Below are 24,186 nucleotides of genomic sequence, written 5' to 3' on the forward strand. Positions count from 1 at the left end.
ATTATTATTATTATTATTATTATTATTCGTAATTGACCTGTCTTTGTAATTGGCCTCTGGGCTATTAACTTAGCATATTGTAGAAATGTAAACTTATATAACTAAATATGACAAGCATAAGACTTGTAACGCTGGAAGTCTGTGTAACGTAAAAAAAAAACTTACGAGCACCACCAGGAACTCAACTGTTCATTCTGTAGTCAATGACGTCACTCTTTCGACTGTATTGTTACATGAGCTTCTCACTGCGCACGAGAAGATATAACCAGATTAGGCTGCCGGAGGTGAAAATGAACACAGGCCTCAAGGTCAGGACGACCATCCAGCTCCAAGAGTTCATTTTCACCTTTGAAATAGTTTTAGCATTCAGAATTATATAACCACAGTACGTGATGCGGAGTTGCTTAATAATATGGGAACAGACGCAAAGACCCTACAGGTAGGGAACAGTATTGCCCCTATACGGCGGTGAGTAAGAGAGAAGATAAGAGGGTCTTACACAGGACGAGCTTTAAAATAGCACGAGTGGACGAATCAGTGGAACACAATGAATACAAAATTAAATAAAATAGGTTGTATTTTATGGAATATTATTACCAGGGCCAAGATTTTGATGACATGTCATCTTTTTTTCCTTGTATCCTATGCGATGCTCTTAAATATATACATCTCGGATATGAGCTGCTAGTTACAGAAATGTAAATTTTATAGGTAATTTTTTGTCATTTTTTGACATTTTTTCATTTTGGGGGTAATTTTTTGTTACATTTTTGGGCTTTTAAGGGTATTTATTGTTATTTTTGGCCATTTTAGGGAATTTTTCTTCATATGTTTTCTGAAATGTGAATAACATGGAAGCGAAGTGTTCTTTCTTTTCTCCTTTAGGTTATTTTTCTGGATTTTTCAGTGTTTTTTAAATATTTTCAGGTCATCAAAATCCGGGCCCTGATTATTGCCCATAGGCGACCAAGCGGCTTTCAAAATACGAGTGTTACCAAAACAGATTACTTCGTATTGTTGGCCACATACGAGCATTATTGCTGGATGACTTAGGGATTGGTGCATTTCATCCACTCCTCTCTCTTCTGGGAGGTTGATAACTTAATATTCACTACAGTTTCCAGATCGGCTTTGAAGCCCACCCAGCCTCCTATAAATTTGGTACTGAGGGTTCTTTCCCCGGGGGTAAAGCATCCAGGGCGTGTGATGGTTTAGGCAGCAACATCGTGGTACAGCATTCTGGTGCTCACCTTATTACCCTTCATGGCCGAATTACTGCAAGAGGTCACGTGGACAGGTTGGGTAATCAGGCGCATCCTACAATTTCCGAGTAACGATGCAGTTTATGCAGTTTCCCAAGACGACAATGCCCCCGTTCACATAGTTGGAACTGTTCAGACATAGTTTGAAGAGAATGAAAGTCAACTTCAACATCTTGTCAAATATGAACATCACTGAACCAGTCTGGTCAGCTTTAGAGACTAGAGGGAAGGAACAGATTCCCAACTCCAACATCTCTAAAGCAACTTGAAGATGTTCTTCTAGAAAAATGGTATAAAATTCCGTTAGATACTCCACAATACTTGTACGAGTTCATTCCAAGAAGGATTGAGGCTGTACTGAAGACAAAATATAGCCCAGCGCCATATTGATAAAGGATTGTGCACAGTACGTGTAGTGTTTCCATTATTTTGTCCTATCCACGTATATGTGTACATATGAATTTTTCAATGTATGCCTTAAAGTCTTCTTGTAATTAGGCACTGTATTATAAGATTGAAATAAATTTAGTTTTAATTCAGTCTAATCTAAACAAATATTATCTTCCTTTCTTTCTTTTCTCCGCTTCTGAACTGTAGTTATACCCCGGAAGCAGACCTGGAAATGAGGGTAGGCACGGGCAGACGCCATCTTGTTAGTTTCAGAGCGCTCCATTTTAGACGTTAACTACTATTCCGAGCAACGACACACACAGGAACAAATTCCCGAACCTGCACTGTAATAATTTCCTTTGTAACATATATTAGTCAATACCTATGTTCTTCCACCGAACTGGAGGGTCTACCTAGTTCTTGCGAGCCACTTCTATCTCTGCCTGGAGGCCATGGGTGATTTTTTACTGTTCAAGTTCCAAAATTTACACATTAATATACATTTTGTATGTATGAAAAAAAAATAAGGGAATTATTGTCACGATTTTAGTGACTAGACACAGGGTTATGATTGCTAATAGGATTAATTGAACCCTTGAAAATCGTAGCTGCAAATAAGGAATACGGCGTCGCTATATCACGCAATCTACAATTCATTACAGTACATACTAAATCTCATTCTGCTGTGTCTTCACTTGTCGTTTCCTGGAAATTACTCCCAACAATGCAGATTCCTCAGCTTCCGTCTTCAATGACTCCTGTCCTCGCTGGCTGGCGGCTTCTTCACAACTAACCCATGGCTCCAAATGTCCTCACAATCTTGACTGAAACTGCGCCTGTCCACTCACTGGCTATCCACGGCTCTCACATTGGCCCTTGACCGCACAGTAATTCTTGGTTTCCAGTTCCATCGGAGTCATGGCCTATTTTACTCTCTGTGACGGCTCAGGCCTCGGCACTGACCCAATAGAAAATACCGCGTTCCCTAGCAATGGCTCAACGATCCTCTTGTGATGTCACGTGTTAGTTGTCGCGGAAGGTGTTTACAGTGCCTCTGTTTGCCAGTGGTCGTGACTTCTCGCTCGACTGTTCTGGTTTCAGCTGCCGTGTTACAGTACGTTGGGCATAAAATGTGCTTCATTATCTGCAACTTCTGTCCGATAAGTATTTAGCGAGATGCGCTGAAAGGCGTATAGGTCTTCATGCAAAATTGTCGTTAAACTGTGTTCGCTCTAAATGAAAATTGAACTGGCTCAACAATTTTTAAGTAAAATTTCCCATTGTCATATTTCATTTAAAAGCGTTCAGCGGTTCCCAAATCTTTTAATGCTTACAGACGGACTAACGGATTGAACTTAGTATGTTCTCTGCCGAGTTGGTAACGTGCCTAAAACCTACAAATTTAGAACGGCTTTCAGCGGCATAAAGTGAATATCATATTCCATCAAGATGTTCGCGATTCTTGAACTGGAATACGCGGACGAACAGGACACACTGACGGACAGACAAATAGACATGGCCGTGATATAACCGTCTTTTGTTTTACGTGAAGCAGGTGACGTAATGAGTCCTAAAATCTATACCATTTTCACGAGGAACAAAATGTTCATCTAAGACAGAGATAACAATTTAGTGTATGTCCTGGACAGATGACACTTGCTTCTGAAATAAATCATTTTCCATCTAAATCAGCATTCAAACGTAGCACATAGGAGAAACGATTTTAACTGGTCAGTCTACGTGTTTAAATGGTGGCACGCGGTAGCGTAGTTGGTTGAGACACAATGCTACAAGCTAGAAGGTCGCGGGATCGAATCTTATTAAGGTGGATTTTTCAATTAATCTAATCCTTCAAACTGAACTTTTGCCCTGGGTTTCACTCAGCTTCTAACAGAAATAAGTACCAGGAATATTTCTGGGTGTAAAGGGCGGCCGAGCCGGTCACGGTAGCCGAGCGGTCTAAGGCATGCACTGTCTTCGCTCGCTCGGAAGCCGGGATCGTGGGTTCGAATCCCACTCAGGGCATGGATGTTTGTGTGCGTTTTTCTGTGTTTGTGTACAGGTAGAGGCCTTGCGACGAGCTGATCACCGCCCAAGGAGTCCTAACGTATGTGTAAGATCTAGAAAAACCGAAGTGAACGGATAAGTTCATGGAGGTAGGCCTAGGCCCACTGGGGATGTAGTTCCAGGGGGGGGGAGGGTGGCCGGCGCGTAAGGCTGACAACCTTACCGCCATCTATGAGCCGACTGTCTAGAAAATGTGCGAGTCTCGACGTCTCGCAGCTCTATGGGCCTTCATAGCCTGTCACAGGGATAACTTTACTTTTTTTACCTTTTACCTGTTTAAATATTAAAGGAGCCTACTGTTCAGATGTGTAGCTGTCAATCAGGGCACAGCTATGGAAAGCAATGTTCAACTATTATTTATAATCTGTGTCTTGAATATCGAAAATAATCACTAGAAAGATGACCTTCATCCAAAAGTACTGTCGAGTTCGTTCTGAGATAGTTAGCCTGGCTGTCTTTTTAGTGACGTATAAAACGCGGAAATGAGAGTCTGTACGAGTATGTCAGCACTTGATAACATTTCACGCTCAAACTGTCGGAGCAGACTTCTATGTAATAAAGTAGTATGTTGAACATATAGTCCCCAAGAAATAGCTTTAATCAATAACTCTTTTTGAATGTTATATTACTGATATGATGCAACGTCAATATTATTCAGTGTACAGTCGGTTCCTGACAGAATGGAAAACTACCAAAAGAATTTCCTCGTGCTTCTTCAGACTTATTGAATTTGCCATCGCAAAATATGGCACATAGTTTGCAAGCGAGCACGTTGATATAGCTGTAACGCTGTAAATATTTATTCAGCTGATCTTCGGTTCGAACCTCTGCCATGACATCGACGGTCCTGATTGAGATTTTCATGGCATTTCTCAGTCTGTGCAGACAAAACCCGGGATAGTAGTTCGACCACTTCCTTTAAATTTATCTTCCATCAATCGTCCTAACATTCGACGCTATATAAACTGGATATTAACAGTGCCGTGCAACAAGCAGCAGAAGACTATTATATTTTATACTCATGTAATTTATCCTGTATACAGTTTTTATGTCCGTTATAAAATTTTATAAACATAAATGACCACAAATAATTTATAAGACACAGTGCACTAAATTCCTTTCACATGTTTAATCTGAATATTATTTCTGCCAGGAAAAGTGTATTCGAAATGAGCAGGCTAAAATGCTCAAGGAATGTTAATATCTCTATCATTTTTAAATTCAAAGAAAAAATACTGATGCCTAAAATATGTCCTCTTCTTAATGTCATGGGTCTGAAATGTGTAATTGAACATAAGTGAAATGTAATTTCATAGGCTGTATTCTTATATCCCTGATTACTTTTTTAGCATTAAACATATTGCCAATAATAAAGTATTAAGATTCTTTGTACAAATTATGAAAATGTATTATTTATATTCGAACCCGGCATTTGATTAATACGAAGCATGGTGTACTGACCACGGATCCACGACTTTCTATGATTTTGTGAACAGTAGATGTCCATGTTATGTAGAAGATAATTCATGCTTACATATTTTTTTACAAAGTTTAAATATTTTAAGTGCAATATAAATGTTTATATTTGTTATATTGACCTCTAATTTAAATAAACAGCTTTATTTAGATGTACTATTTTGCCTTTCTACAGTAATTTGTTCGCATGGACTTTGTATACGAATTAATATGAACTGAAATGACAAGTAACGGATAAGCTGAAACCTATCGTCAGATTTATCAACCAGCTACAGATTTCACTGGTTTCTACCAAGCATAATAGTTCGTCGGTGTTCGAAAACAGGGTGTTGAGGAGAATATTTGGACAGAAGAGAGATGAAATAACAGGAGGTTGGAGAACACTGCATAATGAAGAGCTTCATAACTTGTACTCTTCTCCAAGTATAATTAGAATGATCAAGTCAAGGAGAATGAGGTGGGCAGGTATTGTAGCACGAATGGGGGAGACGAGGAATGCATATAGGATATTGATGGGAAAGCCAGAAGGAAAGAGACCACTGGGAAGACCATGACTTAGGTGGGTGGACAATATTAAAATGGATCTTAGAGACATAGGATGGGATGGTATGGATTGTATTGGTCTGGCTCAGGATAGGGACCAGTGGAGGGCTCTTGTGAACACGGTAATGACCCTTCCGGTTCCATAAAATGATGGGAAGTTCTTGAGTAGCTGCACAATTGACAGCTCCTCCAGAAGGGCTCAGCTACATGAGTAAGTAAGTTTTCTTTTTTTTTTATTGCTAGTGGGGTGGGACTAAGTCCCTTGTACTTCGGCCACTTCTGGCCTATTGTACCAGCCCCAGATGATAGGTGAGTGTGACTATGGAGCAATTGGTGGAATGAAGATTGGCAGGAGAAATCGAAGTACTCGGAGAAAACCTGCCCCAGCGCCACTTTGTTCACCACAAATCCCACATGACCAGACCCGGGATCGAACCCAGGCCGCCGCGGTGGGAAGCCAGCGACTAACTGCTTGAGCTATGGCGCGGCCAGAGTAAGTAAGTAAGTAGTGCGTCGCAGACAATTGTCACACATAGCTCAAACCAGTAAGGAGGACAATTAGCGGATTTAGAATTATTACTTCAAGATGAATGTAGTTTAAATCTTGTGAGTTCTCGATCTGCGGAAACGAAAAATACTGGAGTCTGATGAAGGAGTAGGGTGGGGTAACCAGGAGGCTTGCTAGTGACCAAGAAAATGTTTTCATCAAGTAAATCAATTTACTTCTATCAGGCAAAAATAAAATAATTTTCCTATAATCTTGCTGGTCATACATTTTGCCAGACTTGATCTATTTAAGATTAATTCAACCTTCATGCTACGAGTCGGAAGGTCGCGGGATCGAACCCCGATGAGGTCATTGAATTTTTTTTTCAATTGACGTAATCCTTCCAGCCGCACTATGGCCCTGTGGTCGAATCAGCCTCTAACAGAAATGAATACCAGGAATATTCTTGGAATGTTCTTGGTGGTAAAGGGCGGCCGGCGCGTGGTGCTCACAACCTTACCGCCATCTGTGCGCCGATTGTCTAGAAAATGTGGGAACCTCAACATCTCACAACCTTACGGGCCTCCACGGCCTGTTACAGGGATACCTTTACTTTCTTTTTTACTTTTTTTTCATTCTTTTATATTTTTGCTTAGATGTAAGATTATTATATCAGAATTGTCGTTTCTGTGTGTTTTTGTGTGCTTCCATCCATCTTGGTAATAACGTTTGAACCATTCAACTTATTTTCACGATGCTTTTTACAAAATTTATGTGATATAATAATTTTATTTCCTCACCATCGACAATTCTAGGAGGTGAACTGTGAGAACTTCAGCGTTTGGGGAAACACTCTTGTCGCTTAATGCAAGACCGATCATTTAAGGGTACTCTTATTTGTTAAAGACACTCTCTTGTACATTGAAAATAATAGGAAAGTAGCCGCGTGAATTTCCGATTTTAGTTTTTTTGCTTCCTGACAATAATGACTGAAACGTTGAAGCTGTAAGTATGAAATTTCGTGTGGAAATAATTATATACACGCCTATAAATTGAACGTAAAGAATAGTTAACAATATTTTATGGGTTAAAAGTGGCAAAACATTACGCAGTGAGCGAAAATTTAACATTATATTATAATTATAATTAAGCACTACGCTATGAAAGGCATATGGTGGAATGGATGTATAGATCCACATTTTCTTAAACTTGACACTAGCTGAGTGATCAGCTTCACGCCCCGGCCGCTTTATCCCAGGGGAGAGAGCCCCCCTACCCATTGGATAGGAGTTTTGGTGGACACCAGAGCCGGTCTCGACGACGTGGAGAAGAGAAAATTCTTGACCCAACCGGGGCTCGAACTCCGACCCCCTCGGTCGTGCAGCCCGTAGCCAGTCGCTATACCGACCATACTATCCCGGCTCCTGTTGACCACTTGAACATCAAAAGACGCTACACTCATTAAATAGCCCATTGTAATCAACTCGTCTTACCTCTTACAGTTTTTTTTTCTTTTTTTATTCTTTGGTACAACAGCCCCGGTGGGCCTAAGCCTACCTCCATGAACACCTCTTACAGTTTACCAAGCTGGAAACTAACTACAAAGTGAGTGAGCTAATGACAACAGGAAGTAAACAAGAAGCTCGGTGTGTGATGGTACAAGTGTTAATAAATATTCAAACAGTGACCATTTATGTTTATTGTGTCCTGCAAAGCAGAGTAAAGAAGGCGCCTGCTGCCCTGCCTTAGTCTGGCCTACTAAGCTCCGAGACGTATTACCATGCCTCCCTATCATTGCAGAGAAGTTCATGGAGGTAGGCCTAGGCCCACTGGTGCTGTAGTGCCAAGGAAAAAAAACCTAACATTGAGTTAGCCATCCAATTCATTTACAGCCGTGAAGGTGGAATCCGTCAAAAACTAACATTCCCCCCTTGGGAGACTACTGGCTCCAGAACTCTTTAGAAGTGGATACTACCTGACAAGCTGATCATAATTCCCGATTCTGGAACCTTCTACGTTCCCAACCAATCACCCAAACTACAGAACCAAACACACAGATTGTCATAGCCATATATATATGGCTATGAGAGAGAGAGAGAGAGAGGACGGTAATATTCCATTGCTGATTTCTATATCCTGTCATTCTGTTTAATTGGTCTGTCTACCATGTTATTTTATTGCATACTGTGAGTTACTTATTCCATTGCCATATTCCCTATCTTATCACTTTACTATTTCTTGAGGTCATGCCCTTCAAACACGCTTCTCGTATGTTAATCTCTATTTTTTTTATTATTTTTTTAAATGAAAGTGTTTATTTTCATTTGGTACTTAGTTGTGGGATGGAGAGATTCGAACTTGTTGTATCCTGGTACTGCTCTTCCTTACATTCTACGCCCTTATTCTTGGACAACGCACAGTCGCCTGTGCAGCATTGTAAACGCAACTGAAGAGATAAAAGTAACACTGTTCGCCTATTAAGGGTAGAGGGTAGGAGCAGACGGAAGGTGAAGCTAACCACTTTTTATCGCTGTATCTTATATATAATTACGCCTAATCATTTGAAGAAATTTTGAGCCCGCGATAAATGAAAATCAATGACATTTGGGTTTGTAAATCGCATTTAAACAAATTTGCGAAAAACATTTTTCATTCTTTTTATTTAAAGAAATATTCTAATGTTGTTATATATCCACGAAAATTTGTTATTCTTATTGTAACTTTTGAGAGATGGTGCAATACGTTTCTTGCGCCGACATTCTCTAAGACCGCAGGGTCTTGAACTATAATCTCTGGTTTAAATCTTTCTCGGGACATATATTTTCGCGTTTCTGTGCTCCTATATTTCTGTTGGTGCTCTGCAATAAACCAATCTGTCATCAAAGGAATCCTACCAAGGTCGAACAAATTAAATATACATTATTACACCTTAACAAAAACGGAACGGTAGTATTATATGAGCTAAGGAAGAAACATAAGTTGTATCTAACCTTAAATTATAACGGTGTGGACATATTTCACGGCACCGTAGAAAACATTCTCTTCTATGAAGGAGAAATGTGGTCATTGACTGTAAGATTGAAAAGTAAAGTAAGGACAGTTGAATTTGACTAGTTAAAATGCCTTCAGGCAACAATAGAAAATAACAATGAAAATGAACTATTATGGAAGAAGTGGTTGTTACCTTGTTGCCACCAAGAAACATATAAGTTTATATGACTATATTCAACGAAAGGAAGAGGAGAGGCTACCGAGAGAAGTGTTGTACAAGGAAGAAGGAGATGTGGATTTGCATATAGTGGAAAAGACATGGAAGATCGAGTTTTTGAAGATGGAGACTGGGCGAACAGATCACTGTGGAAAGTGAAGATCGTAAACAAATGAAGAGACAAGGCCAAGAAAAAGAAGAGTTTTAAAGTGACGTAACTCTTACATCATATTAGGCAGTAGTCTGTTCTAGTCCCAGTCTGAACGAACAATCCTTTGAGAAATTTATCCACAGTTCCTTCTTGAAATGCAGAGAGACTGACTTACAACAGTGTATAGGCACCTTCTCATCTGCATGTCGCTCATCTTTATTCTAATCCTCCAGTCAGATCCTACTTAACATTAACATGACATTGCCTTGTTTACAGGGATCGGTCACAGCAAACTATTTCATTATTCTTACGGTTTGTAATGTATATGAAGTGACGTGTTTTGTCTTTGTGTAGCTGGTAATCTTGCATTAGTTTGAGAATTATAACTTGAGTAATTAGCTGGCAGAGTATCTTCACGTAGCGAATAAATTCCCTGTTATGAGACCCAAGTTCCGTAACCATGATAAAAGCTCCCTAATGAACTCCACGACTAGTCAATTCAACCCTATTCACATGTTCGCATCCTGTAATTAGCTTTGAGATTAATTCTCTTACTACGTCCCCAGCTATGGATTTTTGTTCGGTCCTCGCGTTAACGACTGCGAAGTTCATCCAGACTTCTATCCAAGACGATGTTTCGGAACCTTCTTCCCCGCGGCAATTCCAAATTTGTCAATCACGTGACGACACACCGCAGAATTTCGCCAAACGGTAAGGAGGTATGGAATTATACATGACCATAACTGTGTGTCTATATACAGAGTTAGTATAAAAGAAATAGAGACGTTCAACGTTTTATAGAAACCGAGGTATTGTTGATATAGCCAAAATATTTAAGGCGCGTCCACATTACTCGTGCTCGTGCTCGTGTGACTCGCTATGCTCGCCAGCAATGATATGACAAGCACGAGACAAGCAAATTTTTAATTTTTAGTTTAAAAACTATAGTCAATAAATTAAAATACGACTACAGCCTATACACACTACGAGTAAATATACGGATCCTCATGCGCCGAAGTCTGGCGAGTAACTGAAGTAGTGTGGACGAAGATTTACGGGCACAAGTAAATGCCAGACGAGCACAAGCTTGGGGAGCATGAGTAATGTGGACGCGCCTTTACATGGTTTTTCAGTATGTGTTTAAGTTTTTATGACTAAGTTATAAATGTTCTATTTGCGAGCCTTTTTGTACACGACAGATATCAATACGATAATCCAATTTGTTCCAAACACACCGGAGCATGTCCTCGTCAACACACGCAACAGTTGTGATGCGTTGCTTTAGATCGTTTACTCTTATAGGAAGTGGAGGAACAAAACCTCTGCCTTTGATATATCCCCACAAGAAAAAAATCAGTGGGAGTCAGATCGGAATTCTTGGTGGTCATTTTGTCAGTGCCATGCTCTGGTCTGTTGAGCGGTGTTCAGAACGAACCGGGTTATCGTATTGATATCTGCCGTCTGACAAAAGTCTCACATATAGAACATTTGTAACTTAGTCATACAAACTTAAAGACATATACTAAATTCAATGTAAGTATTTTCGCTATATCACCAATACTTTGGTTGCTATAAAACGTTGAAAGCGTCTATTTCTTTTATACTAACCCTGTATAAATCTTCGTCTTATATTATATTAAGAATTATTCACTCACTCATGGAGCTGAGCCCTTCTTGAGAAGCCGTCAATCATGCAGCTATACAAAAACTGAATTTGGTTTACATGCTAGAACATTCTTCATGCCGAGAAATGAGTTAAGCCTAAATTTTTCAATTTTAAACTCGAATTCTTGCCTTCCATTTGCTTACGTACATTCAATCTCAGGTTAGTTTAGAAGCTGAAGATTTATATCTTCTGTGATGTAGCCTTCATTTTCATTTTACAAAATTTAGGTAGCAGGTTCCACCGAAACGTTGGCGTCAATGTACCAGGCTACACGGCGCCATATTCCAGAAGACGGTAATCTTGATGCTTTCCGCCGTGGAAACCCCAAACCACACACAAGCAGCACTCCGCTTCAGACGATGTCGAGGCTAACAAGTTCGACAGGTCCTGCATTGGGAGTACGTGAAGGAATTACAAAGAAACGGTAGTGGCCTATCTAAAAGCGTCATTCTGGCATCAGCCTGGATACACTACGGGAGCCCCAAAACGTCTCAATCAGGCAGCCTGTTTCCCCTTCCCATATTCTGAGTGTTACCGTTACACCAGCCTCCTTGGTCTCCAGCCATACAGCGTCTGACATTACGCACCTTGTATTTAACATACAATATCGAATATTAGATAAGTCGTTGCTGGAGGCTTATTGTCTCATACATATGTTGATATCTGGCATATCGATGTTGAGGCGTCATAATTTTGTTTACAGTACAACTTTCAGCTAGCTACCGAGATGGGAGGCGGTAGCTACTAAAGTACCGGTAAAATTTCAGTCGTGGTAATATATATCTATATTTATATTTATAGCTCTACAGCCCCTTGTTCTAAATCTGCCTCTTTTTCAGTCGGTAGGAATCCTTGGACAGGGGATCAGCCCGTCTGAATGCCGCTATCTACACACAGAACAACACACACAATACAGATATCCATGCTTCGAGTGGTATTCGAACCCACGATCCCAGTGTTCGAGCGGGCGAAGACAGTTCATGCCTCAGACCGCGCAGCAACTGTGATCAGCAGTCGTAGTGATAAGTGTTTCTTAACGTCTGGTTTTTAAGAGACCAAGTGATGGATACTTTAGTTCAGTTTCTCAGTAATCAGCATTAACAAACTGCGGTAAGCGGAACCTGCAAGGTTGTACTGCCAGGACATTTTGTGCATAGGTTAAGTATTGGACGATCAGAATTATCTTCGCTCGAGTTAATATTAATCTCCGTTGGTACAATCTGAACGTCCTGTTCGCAGATTAAATGTTGCTCTCCAGAACACATCGTTTACATCTAAATGCAATAAAAGGTTCCGCTACAGTACTTTTCCAGCCATGACATACTGACAGTAGCCTCTTTGGGAGAATGTAACTGCAGGGATTCAGACAGCGGCTCATATTCATTGTGAACTAAAAAATAAATTCTACTTCAAAATTCTGACCATCCCTAAGAATTACAACCCGGCTACATATCTACAGCTCTCCTGTCTAGAGTCTTTCTCAACCTCTTAATTTTCTCATCTATTTACTCGTATGTACGAGATAGCTCTTTATATAACACCTTCCGGTTCTGGAATTTCTTAATTTAATAATATACAGTATATACAAATATAGTCCCCTACTGTCTCTTCACAGTTTGAAAATTCTGTAACATATACGCATTCACAATTATGGTCAGATATGCCATGGCAGATATTAAGCTTGACAAACCTTTCTTGGCTATGGGACATATCTGAGGGCCGTACAATATGGAAGGGGCACTATGCTTCAGGCAGGAAGGTTCGATTCGCGATGAGGTCATTGCATTTTTTAGTTGACCTAATCCTTCCAGCTGCCCTATGGCCCTGCGGTCGGCTCAGCCTCTAACAGAAATGAGTACCAGGAATATTCCTGGGGGTAAATGGCGGCCGTCGCGTGAGGCTAACAACCTCACTGCCATCTATGAGCTGATTGTCTGCAGAAAATGTGGAGGCCTCGACGTCTCACAACCCTATGGGTCTTCTCGGTCTGTTACAGGGATATCTGTATACAGTACATTGTAGACTTGTTCATAAATTGTGATAGATTTATTGACTGAGAGTTGTATTTTTCTTGTCCCAACTCAGTTTCCTCAGACAAGTGGTGAAATGTGTAATTGTGAGAGGAAGCAAGCAATCCCTTAAAAAAATCGATTTTCTCTGGCCAGCCCATTTCCGGGCCAGAAATTAAACAGTAAAACCTGAAGCCTCGTCTAGTGAAATTAACCCCAAACTTCCCAACAAGGGAAAGTTCAGTGGACACTGAGTTAATTTATTTCACTCCATAATATATAAAAAAATATATAAGGCCGCCATGTTAGTACCAGTAAAACATGGTAAATACTAAAACAGATCCAAATAGGTATGAATTTTTTCATATCTATTTCAAAGAATATAGATCAATTAGTATTTATAAAAAGTGATAGGCCTATCTGCAATTTAACCAAGCAATACATGAACACGAACGGAAATTTCTGAAGAAGGGATTAGAGTCCTACGAAATGTAAATAAAGCCAATCCCTGAAACGAATGTAACACCAAGGTCAATCCCGAATTTAAATGAAACTTCATCGTAATTAAGTTTCGACTGCGTAAAACCAAATGTCCGTACATATTAGCATAATTAGATTTCCGTAACAGTAGATTCCAAACTACCGAACAGCAACAACTCATTCCTTTGTTCATAAAATTATATAACGACGCCGTTTTAACTGCCAAATTTACGTAACATTACTTACTTACTCATGGAGTTGAGCCCTTCTTAAGGAGACGCCAAGTGTGCAGCTACTCAAGAATTTCCCAGCATTTTATGGAACCCGAAGGTTTATTACCGTGTTCACAAGAGCCCTCCACTGGTTTCGTTCCTGAGCCAGGTCAATTCAGTCCATACCATCCCATCCTATCTCTCTAAGATCCATTTTAGTATTGTCCAACCACCTACTCCATATTCTTCCCAGTGGTCTCTTTCCTTCTGGTTTTCCCGCCAATATCATATATGCGTTCCTCTTCTCCCCCATAAATGCTTCATGCCCTGCCCACCTCATCCTCCTTGACTTGACCATTCTAATTATACTTGGAGAAGAGTACAAGTTATGAAGCTCCTCATTATGCAGTTTTCTCCAACCTCCCGTCACTTCATCTCTCTTTGGTCCAAATATTCTCCTCAACACCATATTCTCAAACACCCTCAGTCTATGCTCCTCCCTTAATGTCAGAGACCAAGTTTCACACCCATACAGGACCACAGGCAAAAGTATAGTTCTGTATATTCTAATTTTTATGTTTTTTGACAGCAGACGGGAAGACAAAAGGTTCTGGGCTGAATGGTAGCAAGCATTACCCGAGTTCAGTCTCCCCTTAATTTCCTCCTGAACAGGTTTCGATTTGTTATCGTCGTTCCCAAATCTGAACTGTGCCACATTTTCAGAATTTACATAACAAGGAACAGAAAATATGTTGAGTGGATAATTCCAGGACCGACATACAAGGAGGGGCAGAGAGTTGCTGAAACTAGCTTGTCCCTCAATTCGGACGAGACTGTATAGTGTTAAAAATTTCTATTTGCGTTCTGAAATGTAAATATTTCATGTTGTTGAAAACGGATTAAAAATACAGAAAACTTAGACGTTTAGATGCCATTGTCAAGGCAGTTTATTTGCAATTGAAAACTAGAACTTTTAGACAAGACCGAGAGCAGCGTGGGATGACTAATTACACCAGCCCAGAAGGCAAACGAGCATGCGTCACAGCACCTTATCTCTTGAGGACAAAATCATTTAAAGCTGAAAAACAACTCAATAAGCAGTCTGAATTGTGTACACGCTACGTGTTGACAGTGACTGGAAAATGTACCACTTAACTGCAAGTGCCTGAGAGGAATAGTGACAACTTCATAAGCGCATAGTTTCAGAACAAATAACGTGAAAGACGAATAGTGCTGAGGATGTGAACTCGGAAACATGAAAGAAATATTGATATTAGTCAACCGGATCACATCCACACACGCCATATTCTTGAGCTGACGTCCATTAAGTAGTATACAGCCGTATATGGGAATGGAAAATATGAAAGACGACTATGAATAAAGCATATTGTTGTGTTACAGTTTCTCTGCCTTTATTAACCATATCCATTTATTAAGAAGGTCTCTACACGAAAACAAATAGCAAAATAAATTTATTTTATCTTTGTTCTGACATTTCTTTCGAACATAATGGATTTAATTACTATTTTCTGCGTAGTCTGTTTCATACTGTGAATATTAAAGGATGTGTTGTAGCAGAAGGCTAAGTCTCGGTTTGTTTTGAGTGCTTTACGTTGAGAATTGTTAAAAATACATTTTATGTGCTGCGTGTTGTCGAATTTGTCCACCAATGATACTTTCGGGGAATTCTCTGTTTGTTGGTAGTCAAAGTGTTGTGAACCAATCAGTTTGAAGCAAGACCAATTCGAAGGGGTAAAATATTCCCTCCCACCTCACGTGACTAAGTGCTTAAGTGGCAGGTGCTTAAAAAGCCTTCATATGTTAATGTGATACAGTGAACCATTCGTGGGAATTTCGTGTTAGAATAATGTTGTTTCAGATAATTGACTAGATATATCCGGAGCGATCCGCCCGTACTTTAGGACTTGATACCGTGTGGTGTACTGTGAAGCCTCAAGGCAAACAGCCGATATACTTGCAACAGTATCTGCCCCGCTCGTCAGTCGGAAACCGGCCTTTGTACAGGAACCATGACAAGTGTAGAGGAGGATGACGTATACGAGTTCCCGTATGTCCGACCGGAGAAGAGAGGATTGATTGAGAGTTGGAAGAGGGAATTATGGAACCCAGAGACGCGCCAGATTTTGGGAAGGACTGGAAAAAGTTGGGGTGAGTTCTTTCTATAATTTTAACAGTTGACGATACAAAACTCTCACACACGTAATCATCAACGGTTTGCAAGATCTCAAACAATTTAATATTATTAATTAATGGAGGTTGCGTATTTTCACAAAGTGGGTTCCCGGCAGTGAGTTTCTAATAATGTGAAGATATGAAATATGTAGAATTTCATTTAAAAAATGTATTTATATCTGCGAAATTATAAATTAGCCTACACATCTGCACTCTGGTAAACTGAAATGTTTGCAAAATCCATAATCAGAATTAGCTGCTCTTCTTAATTACGATAGTGCCATGTATTCAGTTCAACAGTGACCTAAGGCCGCTCAAGCATAAATACTGTACTCCCCCCCAGGTTACAAACAGATCGAATTTCTAAAAAAGTTTTCATACTTAATTGTCAGATACTTGATGGAAATATTCATTTATAGAGCTCAATAATATGTTAATATTAATACTAATGTTATGATGCGAGCAAGGAAATGGCGGAAAAGAATTTCTAGTAGGCAAAAAGAAAATACTGTAAATTTGCTCTTTCAGTGGTCATTTATCTCGTTCCGGCCTTTGTACTGACGCTCCATGTTACACGCCGACATATTTCAAACTCTTCACAGCGACATTGAGTACAGTAATCTAATGGCGTTCAAACCTATCTGATACGAAACGTTGGGTACAAGAAACAACGCGGTAATTTCGAGTGACCTGTTGAAGAGCCGAACGTTATAATCAGTGTTTCCATTTACCCAGTACGTACGTGTTTTGTGAACAGAATAGTCGTGATAGATTGACATGGTTTTTTTGTAAACCATATCATTTACAAATTGGTTGTGTTATTTACAAAGAAAGGGGCATATAAATTGACCAGAGACGCTAGTGTCATTAAACTTGCATAGGACATTTTCCTTCGTTTTTGTTTTGGCTAAAAAATTAAAATATTTCTGAGGCTGACTCTGCCTCCGTCATCACATGAAAGTGTGAAACTCTGCTTGATCCAATGGGTCGAGCTAATCTTAATCCCCGAACATATCCGTCAAGTCGTTAACCAAAACTGAAAACAACCATGAAATGGGGCACAGGATAGGCCCCAGAGACAGCGTCCAGACTGGCTCTGAGACCCACGCAGCTCCTTATCCGGCTGATACAGGGGTTTCTTGCCCCAAGGGCGAAGCGACTGGAGCGTCAAGCTGCCCATTCACATCCACCTAATACTGAGGTTAAGATTGCGTGGAACTCTTCCTCCACTCCCCATACGTCTTCATGGCGTGATGTTTAGTTAAACACAGGGATAAATTTACCATTTTTGTCTTGTATATGAATCGGTTTAATACCACATTTTGGCACAAATCTTAAGACTTAAAAGGTCAAAAAGTTAAAGTTGTCCCTGTGTTTACCCAATTAAGTACTATGCCATGAAGGCGTATGGGGGAGTGGATATATAGATACATACCCTCTTGACCTCGGAACTAGTTAGAGGTGAGTGGTCTGTTTCACGCTCCGGACGCTTTACCCATTAGATAGGAGGGTGGGTGGACCCCAGAGTCGGTCTGGACAACGTGGGGAAGATAAAATTCTTGACCCTACCTGGACTCGAAGTCCGTCCCCTATGTAGTCCAGCCCTTAGCCAGTCGCTACGACCACTCCGGTATCCTGGCTCCAACCTCAAGACGTAATTTGATATATTTGTACCTACAAAAACTATAGCTACACGAGTAAGTATGTAAAAGTAAAAAAGTAAAAGTATCCCTGTAACAGGCCGTGGAGGCTCACAGGATTGTGAGATGTTGAGGTTCCCACATTCTCTAGACAGTCTGCTCATAGATGGCAGCAAGGTTGTCAGCCTTACGCGTCGGCGACCCTTTACCCTCAGGAATATTCCTGGTACTCATTTTTGTTAGAAGCTGAGTCGACCCCAGGGCCATAGTGTTGCTGGAAGGATTAGGTCAGTTGATAAAAATCCAATGACCTCATCAGGACTTGAACCCGCGACCTTCCGGCTTGTAGCATAGTACCTCAACCAACTACGCTACCGCGTGCCCCCTACAGCTACACGAGTAGCAGTTGTAAACAGATGTTTGCCGCTCTCCATACCTCACGGAAGTAAGTTAGAAGTTCCAGTTCATAATAAGGATGGGAACAATAATAATAACAATAACAATTAAATTTATTATATTGGCCTATACCATTGTGCCGGTGAGAGGGCCAGTTGTTCGTCAAGTTCCTTCTAAAATAAATTGTATTGAAATAGTTAATGTTCCCCTTCACACACAACAGAAAGAGCGAGTCATCCGTAACAACTCGAGTGGCACATAAAAGTTAGAGCACAGTAAGAAACAAACACTGCTTTGCTTATATTTATCTGACTATATAAACGAAGGAATATTACGTCACGTGTGTTATTTAGGGCAGTGACGTTATATTGTGATCGCTTTATGCATTAAACAATTGCCTGGTAGCGAAAGGGAGACAAATAACGATGATTATAGAAATTTTTGTATGTTATAAAATGTACATGGGATCTAGAAAATGCAGGGTGACAGAAAGAAAATTGTCGAGACGTAATATAATTTTATACAATAGAATAAGCGCACAAAATTTACAATTAACACGTATCTCAAAGCGCGAATTTTTTTTTAAATGGGCTTTAATTACACATAAAAATACGTTAGTGTTATTATTATATACTATCTAAAGGAGTGAGGATCACTGTAAGTCACAAGGAAGAGCGAATAATAGCAAAGATTATATATATGTGTAATACAGCTTCAGCAATTTTATTAACTTCATAATTGTATGATCAAAAGACATTATCATAAATGACATGTTAACTGAGGATATTATTAAAAATTTTCCCCGTAAACTTTCTCACCCTAGAAGTAGCTCTGCATCTTGGTGTCAGTTGCTGACAAATTTATTACAAAACATTTTTTTTAATTGTTTCATTTTGGTCCGTTATACTATCAATAATAAAGTTAATAGTTACACTCGCCGGACTTTCTATTAACTTTGTTATTAAAAAACAGTTTTGAAATACTATAATATTTATGTCAACAGGTAGTGTGTTTTATGTTGTGATGTGTATACAGAGCTTAAGAACGTCGTTCTTATTCGTTCGATCAGTAATATACCTGTTTAACTTTCTACTCACAGCGATAGGATGTTGGATTGCGAACAGTTCGATACTTGTTCACGCATGGCATGCCCGAGACGCCAATTGTAAAATAGAATTTCGTAATGCAGTAAAGTGGAAGTAGGTACTTACGTCATATATTATTTTCATATTTCAGAGATATGAAATTATCAGTTCTCACGTCCTAAACCCTTAATATATTTCTACCTGTTGTGACCCCATACCCGTTAATATTGATTCACCGAATGGGTGATCACAGCGGTAGCGCTATTGACTCACCTTAACAATATATGAATTTCAGATCTTAATGTAGACCAACTAACATATTACATTTTTTCAAGCTTTTCTTTAGTCCCTCAAGAAAGATCTGGGAAAACATGACGAGAAAAGACTTGGCATGGATGGAAGGTCAATATTAAAATGTATTTTAGAGAAGCGCATTTTGAGGATGTAGGCTGCAATTGTCTTGCTCAGGATAGGGATGAGTTGATGGCTTTTATGAACACGGTAATGAACATTCGAATTCCATGAAAGGCCAATGGGGATTTGCCCAAATGCGTTATCTTAAAATGACACATTGCTGTTAGCTCCTATATCTCTCTTCCAGTTCATAATTTACCTTCGTCTTTTGCGTAAATAACCCTCTATCCGCAAAAGTTGGCACTAACTTCGCCAATAAGCGACGGTCGCTGGGTCGGTATAGTTCGCTTGCGGACTAAAATCATGGAGTTTGCTTTTTGTTTTGCTATTCCAGTTGGCGCTACGTAATATCAGAGATGATAAATTTTCATAGAATCGCAAAATAACCAATTGAACAATTATAGAATTGACATTATAGAACAAATTTATGTGCAATAATTCCTTAAACTAAACCAGAAGATCAGAATTAGCTTATCTGTATCATAGTTTATAATATGCGAGCTTATGCGATCACCGCACTGAACTTGTGATCCCACAAAAAGCGATAAATTTTTTACCATATTCTTAGCCAGCACCCGGCCATTCGACACTATGTAATCTTAGTTATTGACAACGTCGTTAAGCAGATTACAAAAAAGATTATGGGACATTTGCTACAGGGAGCAATAAGTTTTATTAAGGGAATGGAACGTAGCGTAGTTGGTTGAGGCACTATGCTACAAGCCGAAAGGTCGCGGGTTCGAGTCCCGATGAGGTCATTGGATTTTTCCAATTTACCTAATCCTTCCAGCCGCACTATGACCCTGGGGTCGTCTCAGCCTCTAACAGAAATGAGTACCAGGAATATTCTTGGAATATTCTTGAGGGTAAAGGGCGGCCGGCGCGTAGGGCTGACAACCTTGCCGCCATCTATGAGCCGATTGTCTAGAAAATGTGGTAACCTCAACATCTTACAACCCTGTGGGCCTCCACGGCCTGTTACAGAGATACCTTTACTTTTTTTTATGGAACGCGGTTAGTCGCCTCTTATAGCACCAAGTCCGGCCAATGTCCCCCGTATTAGCACTCCCAGAGATAAATATTTGATCTATGACATATGCGAGTGGCGACTATAAGGAGACATGTTATGATTATCATTTGCTAATCATCATAAACAGTTTTCAATTAAATACTGAACCGTTGCCATGTTCCCAGCCCTCTAGCTGTAATTGCATTGCATGTCACTAGCACCGAAACAAGAGACAGTTGGCCCTACTGATATGAAAACTATGCCATGGCCTTGAAGGAGCCTCAAAGTAGCAAGTTCAGAATTTTATTAGAGTAAATTTATTTTGCATATCCATCGTATCTAGGAGATTCGAGATGCGGTAACGTTCTAGACTTGTATTTTGAGAGTCTTTGTTTCGAATATCGGTTGAGGTATCAGCCACCCATACTGAGGAACTTCGTTATCTTCCACACGTCTATCCACTTCTTAAATATGAAACCAACAAATCTTTGCCGTTCGTGGTTATTCTCAAATATCATTCAAGGCTATATAAACTGTGAAGTTCAAATAGCTTCGTTAAATAACTGTGCCAACGGGGAATGCAGAATTATATAGAACGCATATCGCTGCATTCTGTTGTTATAGTTGTTCTAACGGCACATCTGCACTTGTTATATTGTTACTATTTTGCCTGATTAAACCCTGAGAGTCACAGAAGGCGCCGAAAATTGAACCCGATGCCTGGGAGTATAACTGGGCTAACCTGTCTCTACCTACCTATCTACCTATCTACCTTTGGTTCTGCACTCCTTGTGGACTTGTCCGCCTTTTAGTTTCTTAATCATATACACAGTCGATAGGACTCCCTGGACGGGGTCTCAGCCCACAACAAGGTCGCTACCTACGCACAGGACAACACAAACAGAAAAAACCCAAACCGACATCCATACCTCGAGTGGGATTCGAATCCACGGTTCCATGCCTTAGACCGCGCGGCCACCGTGATCAGTTAAAATACAGCATAAATACAGGTACCTTCTCCTCCAGGTTAGGGGTTGGACGCAAGGCTGACAATCTTCCTCTATAAGAAAATACTGTTGCGAAATCCAAACAAGTGAAAACGGGATGACAGAATCTTCTGAGGAAGGCTATCGCTCAGCCAATGATGATGATGATGATGATGATGATACTTGATGAAATTAGAGGCGAATTTTGGTATATTTTTTCTGTCTTAGATATCTCAAAGTGTCTCGTCCGCAGGAGGCTTTTCCAAATAAATTTTGATTAATCTCATATTTCATAATGCGTGCGACATGTACCCCTAAATCACCCTCCTGGGTTTAATATTCACAGCAAATAAGGGACCAGTTTGCACATATTCGTGGCGAAGGGATCATCTGTAATGCAGCCTGGACGCACCACATCACAAGCACTGCCATCCATTTTGTCTGGTTCTGTGTAGCAGTTAATTTGGAAGTCTTCATTGGCACGCAGTAGGATGGGGGTGTTACACTAATCGCAAGACCTGGATCATCGAAAGATAACATAGACATAGCTTCTCAAACGGGATTTGAACCCAAGACCCCGGAATCCACGGGGCATAAGACAGAGTGGATTTTATTAAAGTAGAAATTATTAATTTATCGTCATAAATATTACTTATAGGTAACTTCTAATAATCACTTCTGCGTGTTTCATTGGCAGGAGACAACACTGAGATAAAACTTTATTCTTAGAAAACCATTGTCTCGTTCATGCAATTATACTGTATCTCACCGTAATTTCAAAATATCTTTTTCCCAAATAAAATGCGGACGGAAAAGTAACATTTGTTTGTAATATATCGTGACACGTTAGGTTTTTATGATATGAAGTTGTTGGCCACCTACCGAGCTCACAGGTTGGAGGACTGTCCCTTGTCGTCTAGCTGCAACTATTTATTCAATATGTTCGAAGCTACCCTCCATATCGGGTGGCCGTCTCCTCTATCTACAAGCCAAGGACGCAGTATGCCATGGTGACTTAGGACCTGTTTACCATAGAATGAGAAAATGTGTTACCTGAAAGATAAATATACTTGTCAAAATGAAATTTTTCTCTCGACTGATACTTCAGTACTTAAAGACATGCATATATATTGTGAGCATTTCAACTGATATTATTGTGGAAACTGAGTCCAGAAGCATGAGGTTGTAGAGAAGTGTAGGACGCATAGGAGGAATTAGGTAAGAAGATAAAGGTATCCCTGCAACAGGCAGTGGAGACCCGTAGGTAGTGAGATGTTGAGGCTCCCATATTTTCTAGACAATCGGCTCACAGACAGCTGTGAGGTTGTCAGCCTTACGCACCGGCCGCCATTTACCGCCAGGAAGATTCCTGGTACTCATTTCTGTTAGAGGCTGAGCCGACCCCAGGGCCATAGTGCGGCTGGAAGGACTAGGTAAATTGAAGAAATTCACCTCATCGGGACTCGAACCCGCGACCTTCCGTCTTGTAGCATAGTGTGTCCCCAGGAGGAGTTAAGTATTCATAGAATAATTTGGTTGTGAAACCTCACAGAAAGTGAGCATTTTTAAGGACAGTATCAAATGAATCCTAACGAAACAGGGCGTAAAGATGTGAACTGAATTGAATTGACTCAAGACAATGTCACGTAACATTCTTTTGTGAAAAAAAGGGGAAGTTTTTTCGGGTTCATATAATGGAAAAATTCCTTGAGAAGCTCACCAACGTCTTCAACAAACTTCCTGTGCCAAGGAGTTTGCTCTATATTGTAATCAATAAAGTATACGTATATGTTTTTGTATATGCCCCACAATTACGCTGATGTGGGGCAAGTTTCTGTGCAGCCTCCATGATTAATGTTATAATTAGGATCATCCTCATGGTCTAAGTTGAAAAGTCAACGATGTTGCAACGGCTGTGGTGTAAAAGTCCACTCAGCCAAGCTGCGTACTTCCTTACTACTTAAACATTATTTGCTTACTACACATCAGTCTAAGTAACTGCTTCTAGGAGCAAGCGCCAAAGTAGCGCAGTTGTTGGCGCCTATATATTCAATTTCAATCGAATAATTAATTTTAGAATTTTCACGTTTACCGTCAAGAGTTGAGAGAGTGCTAGCAGTTCAACATGAATTCTTAAATATGCTGTAGTGACGTTCTGACAGTTGTAAGAAATGAAAGAACGGTAGACCTGGGGAAATCCTCTCTAGTTCATACATCAGTAAAAGAAGGGAAGATAACCCTGTCAACACGGAATAGAGGCAGGGGTTCATTCCCGGTGAAGTGCTTCGGTCCTTTGCCGCTTTCACGAAGACTATGACGCGAAGCTGCCTTGAATCCGAGGAACTGTGTTCCAAGATGTAATGGAAGCCGCAGCGTTATGCTGATGAACCACTTTCACAGTTTGGTATTTAGATACTCAATAAAGATGCATTAGGGGCTTTTGAGGTAAAGGAAATCCTTCTCTGTGCTTAATTAATTAAGCACTAAGCCATGGGGAGTGGAGGTATAGCTG

At 40.1% G+C, this 24,186-nt stretch overlaps 1 protein-coding gene across 4 annotated transcripts in view; it reads left to right on the top strand.

Moving 5' to 3' along the window:
* The first annotated feature begins 15,071 nt into the window (after positions 1 to 15,071).
* Positions 15,072 to 24,186, top strand: part of LOC111865192 (sodium/potassium-transporting ATPase subunit beta-2) — a 29,717-nt gene continuing 20,602 nt past the window's right edge. For all 4 annotated transcript variants that reach the window (XM_023853025.2, XM_023853026.2, XM_023853024.2 and 1 more), the window contains exon 1: positions 15,072 to 16,120. In XM_023853025.2, the coding sequence (XP_023708793.1) occupies positions 15,982 to 16,120 (139 nt within the window). In that variant the 5' untranslated portion in view covers positions 15,072 to 15,981. The remainder of the gene's footprint in view (positions 16,121 to 24,186) is intronic.

Source organism: Cryptotermes secundus, unplaced genomic scaffold, assembly GCF_002891405.2.
Source record: "Cryptotermes secundus unplaced genomic scaffold, Csec_1.0 scaffold238, whole genome shotgun sequence".
In the NCBI taxonomy this organism is placed as follows: Eukaryota; Metazoa; Arthropoda; class Insecta; order Blattodea; family Kalotermitidae; genus Cryptotermes; species Cryptotermes secundus.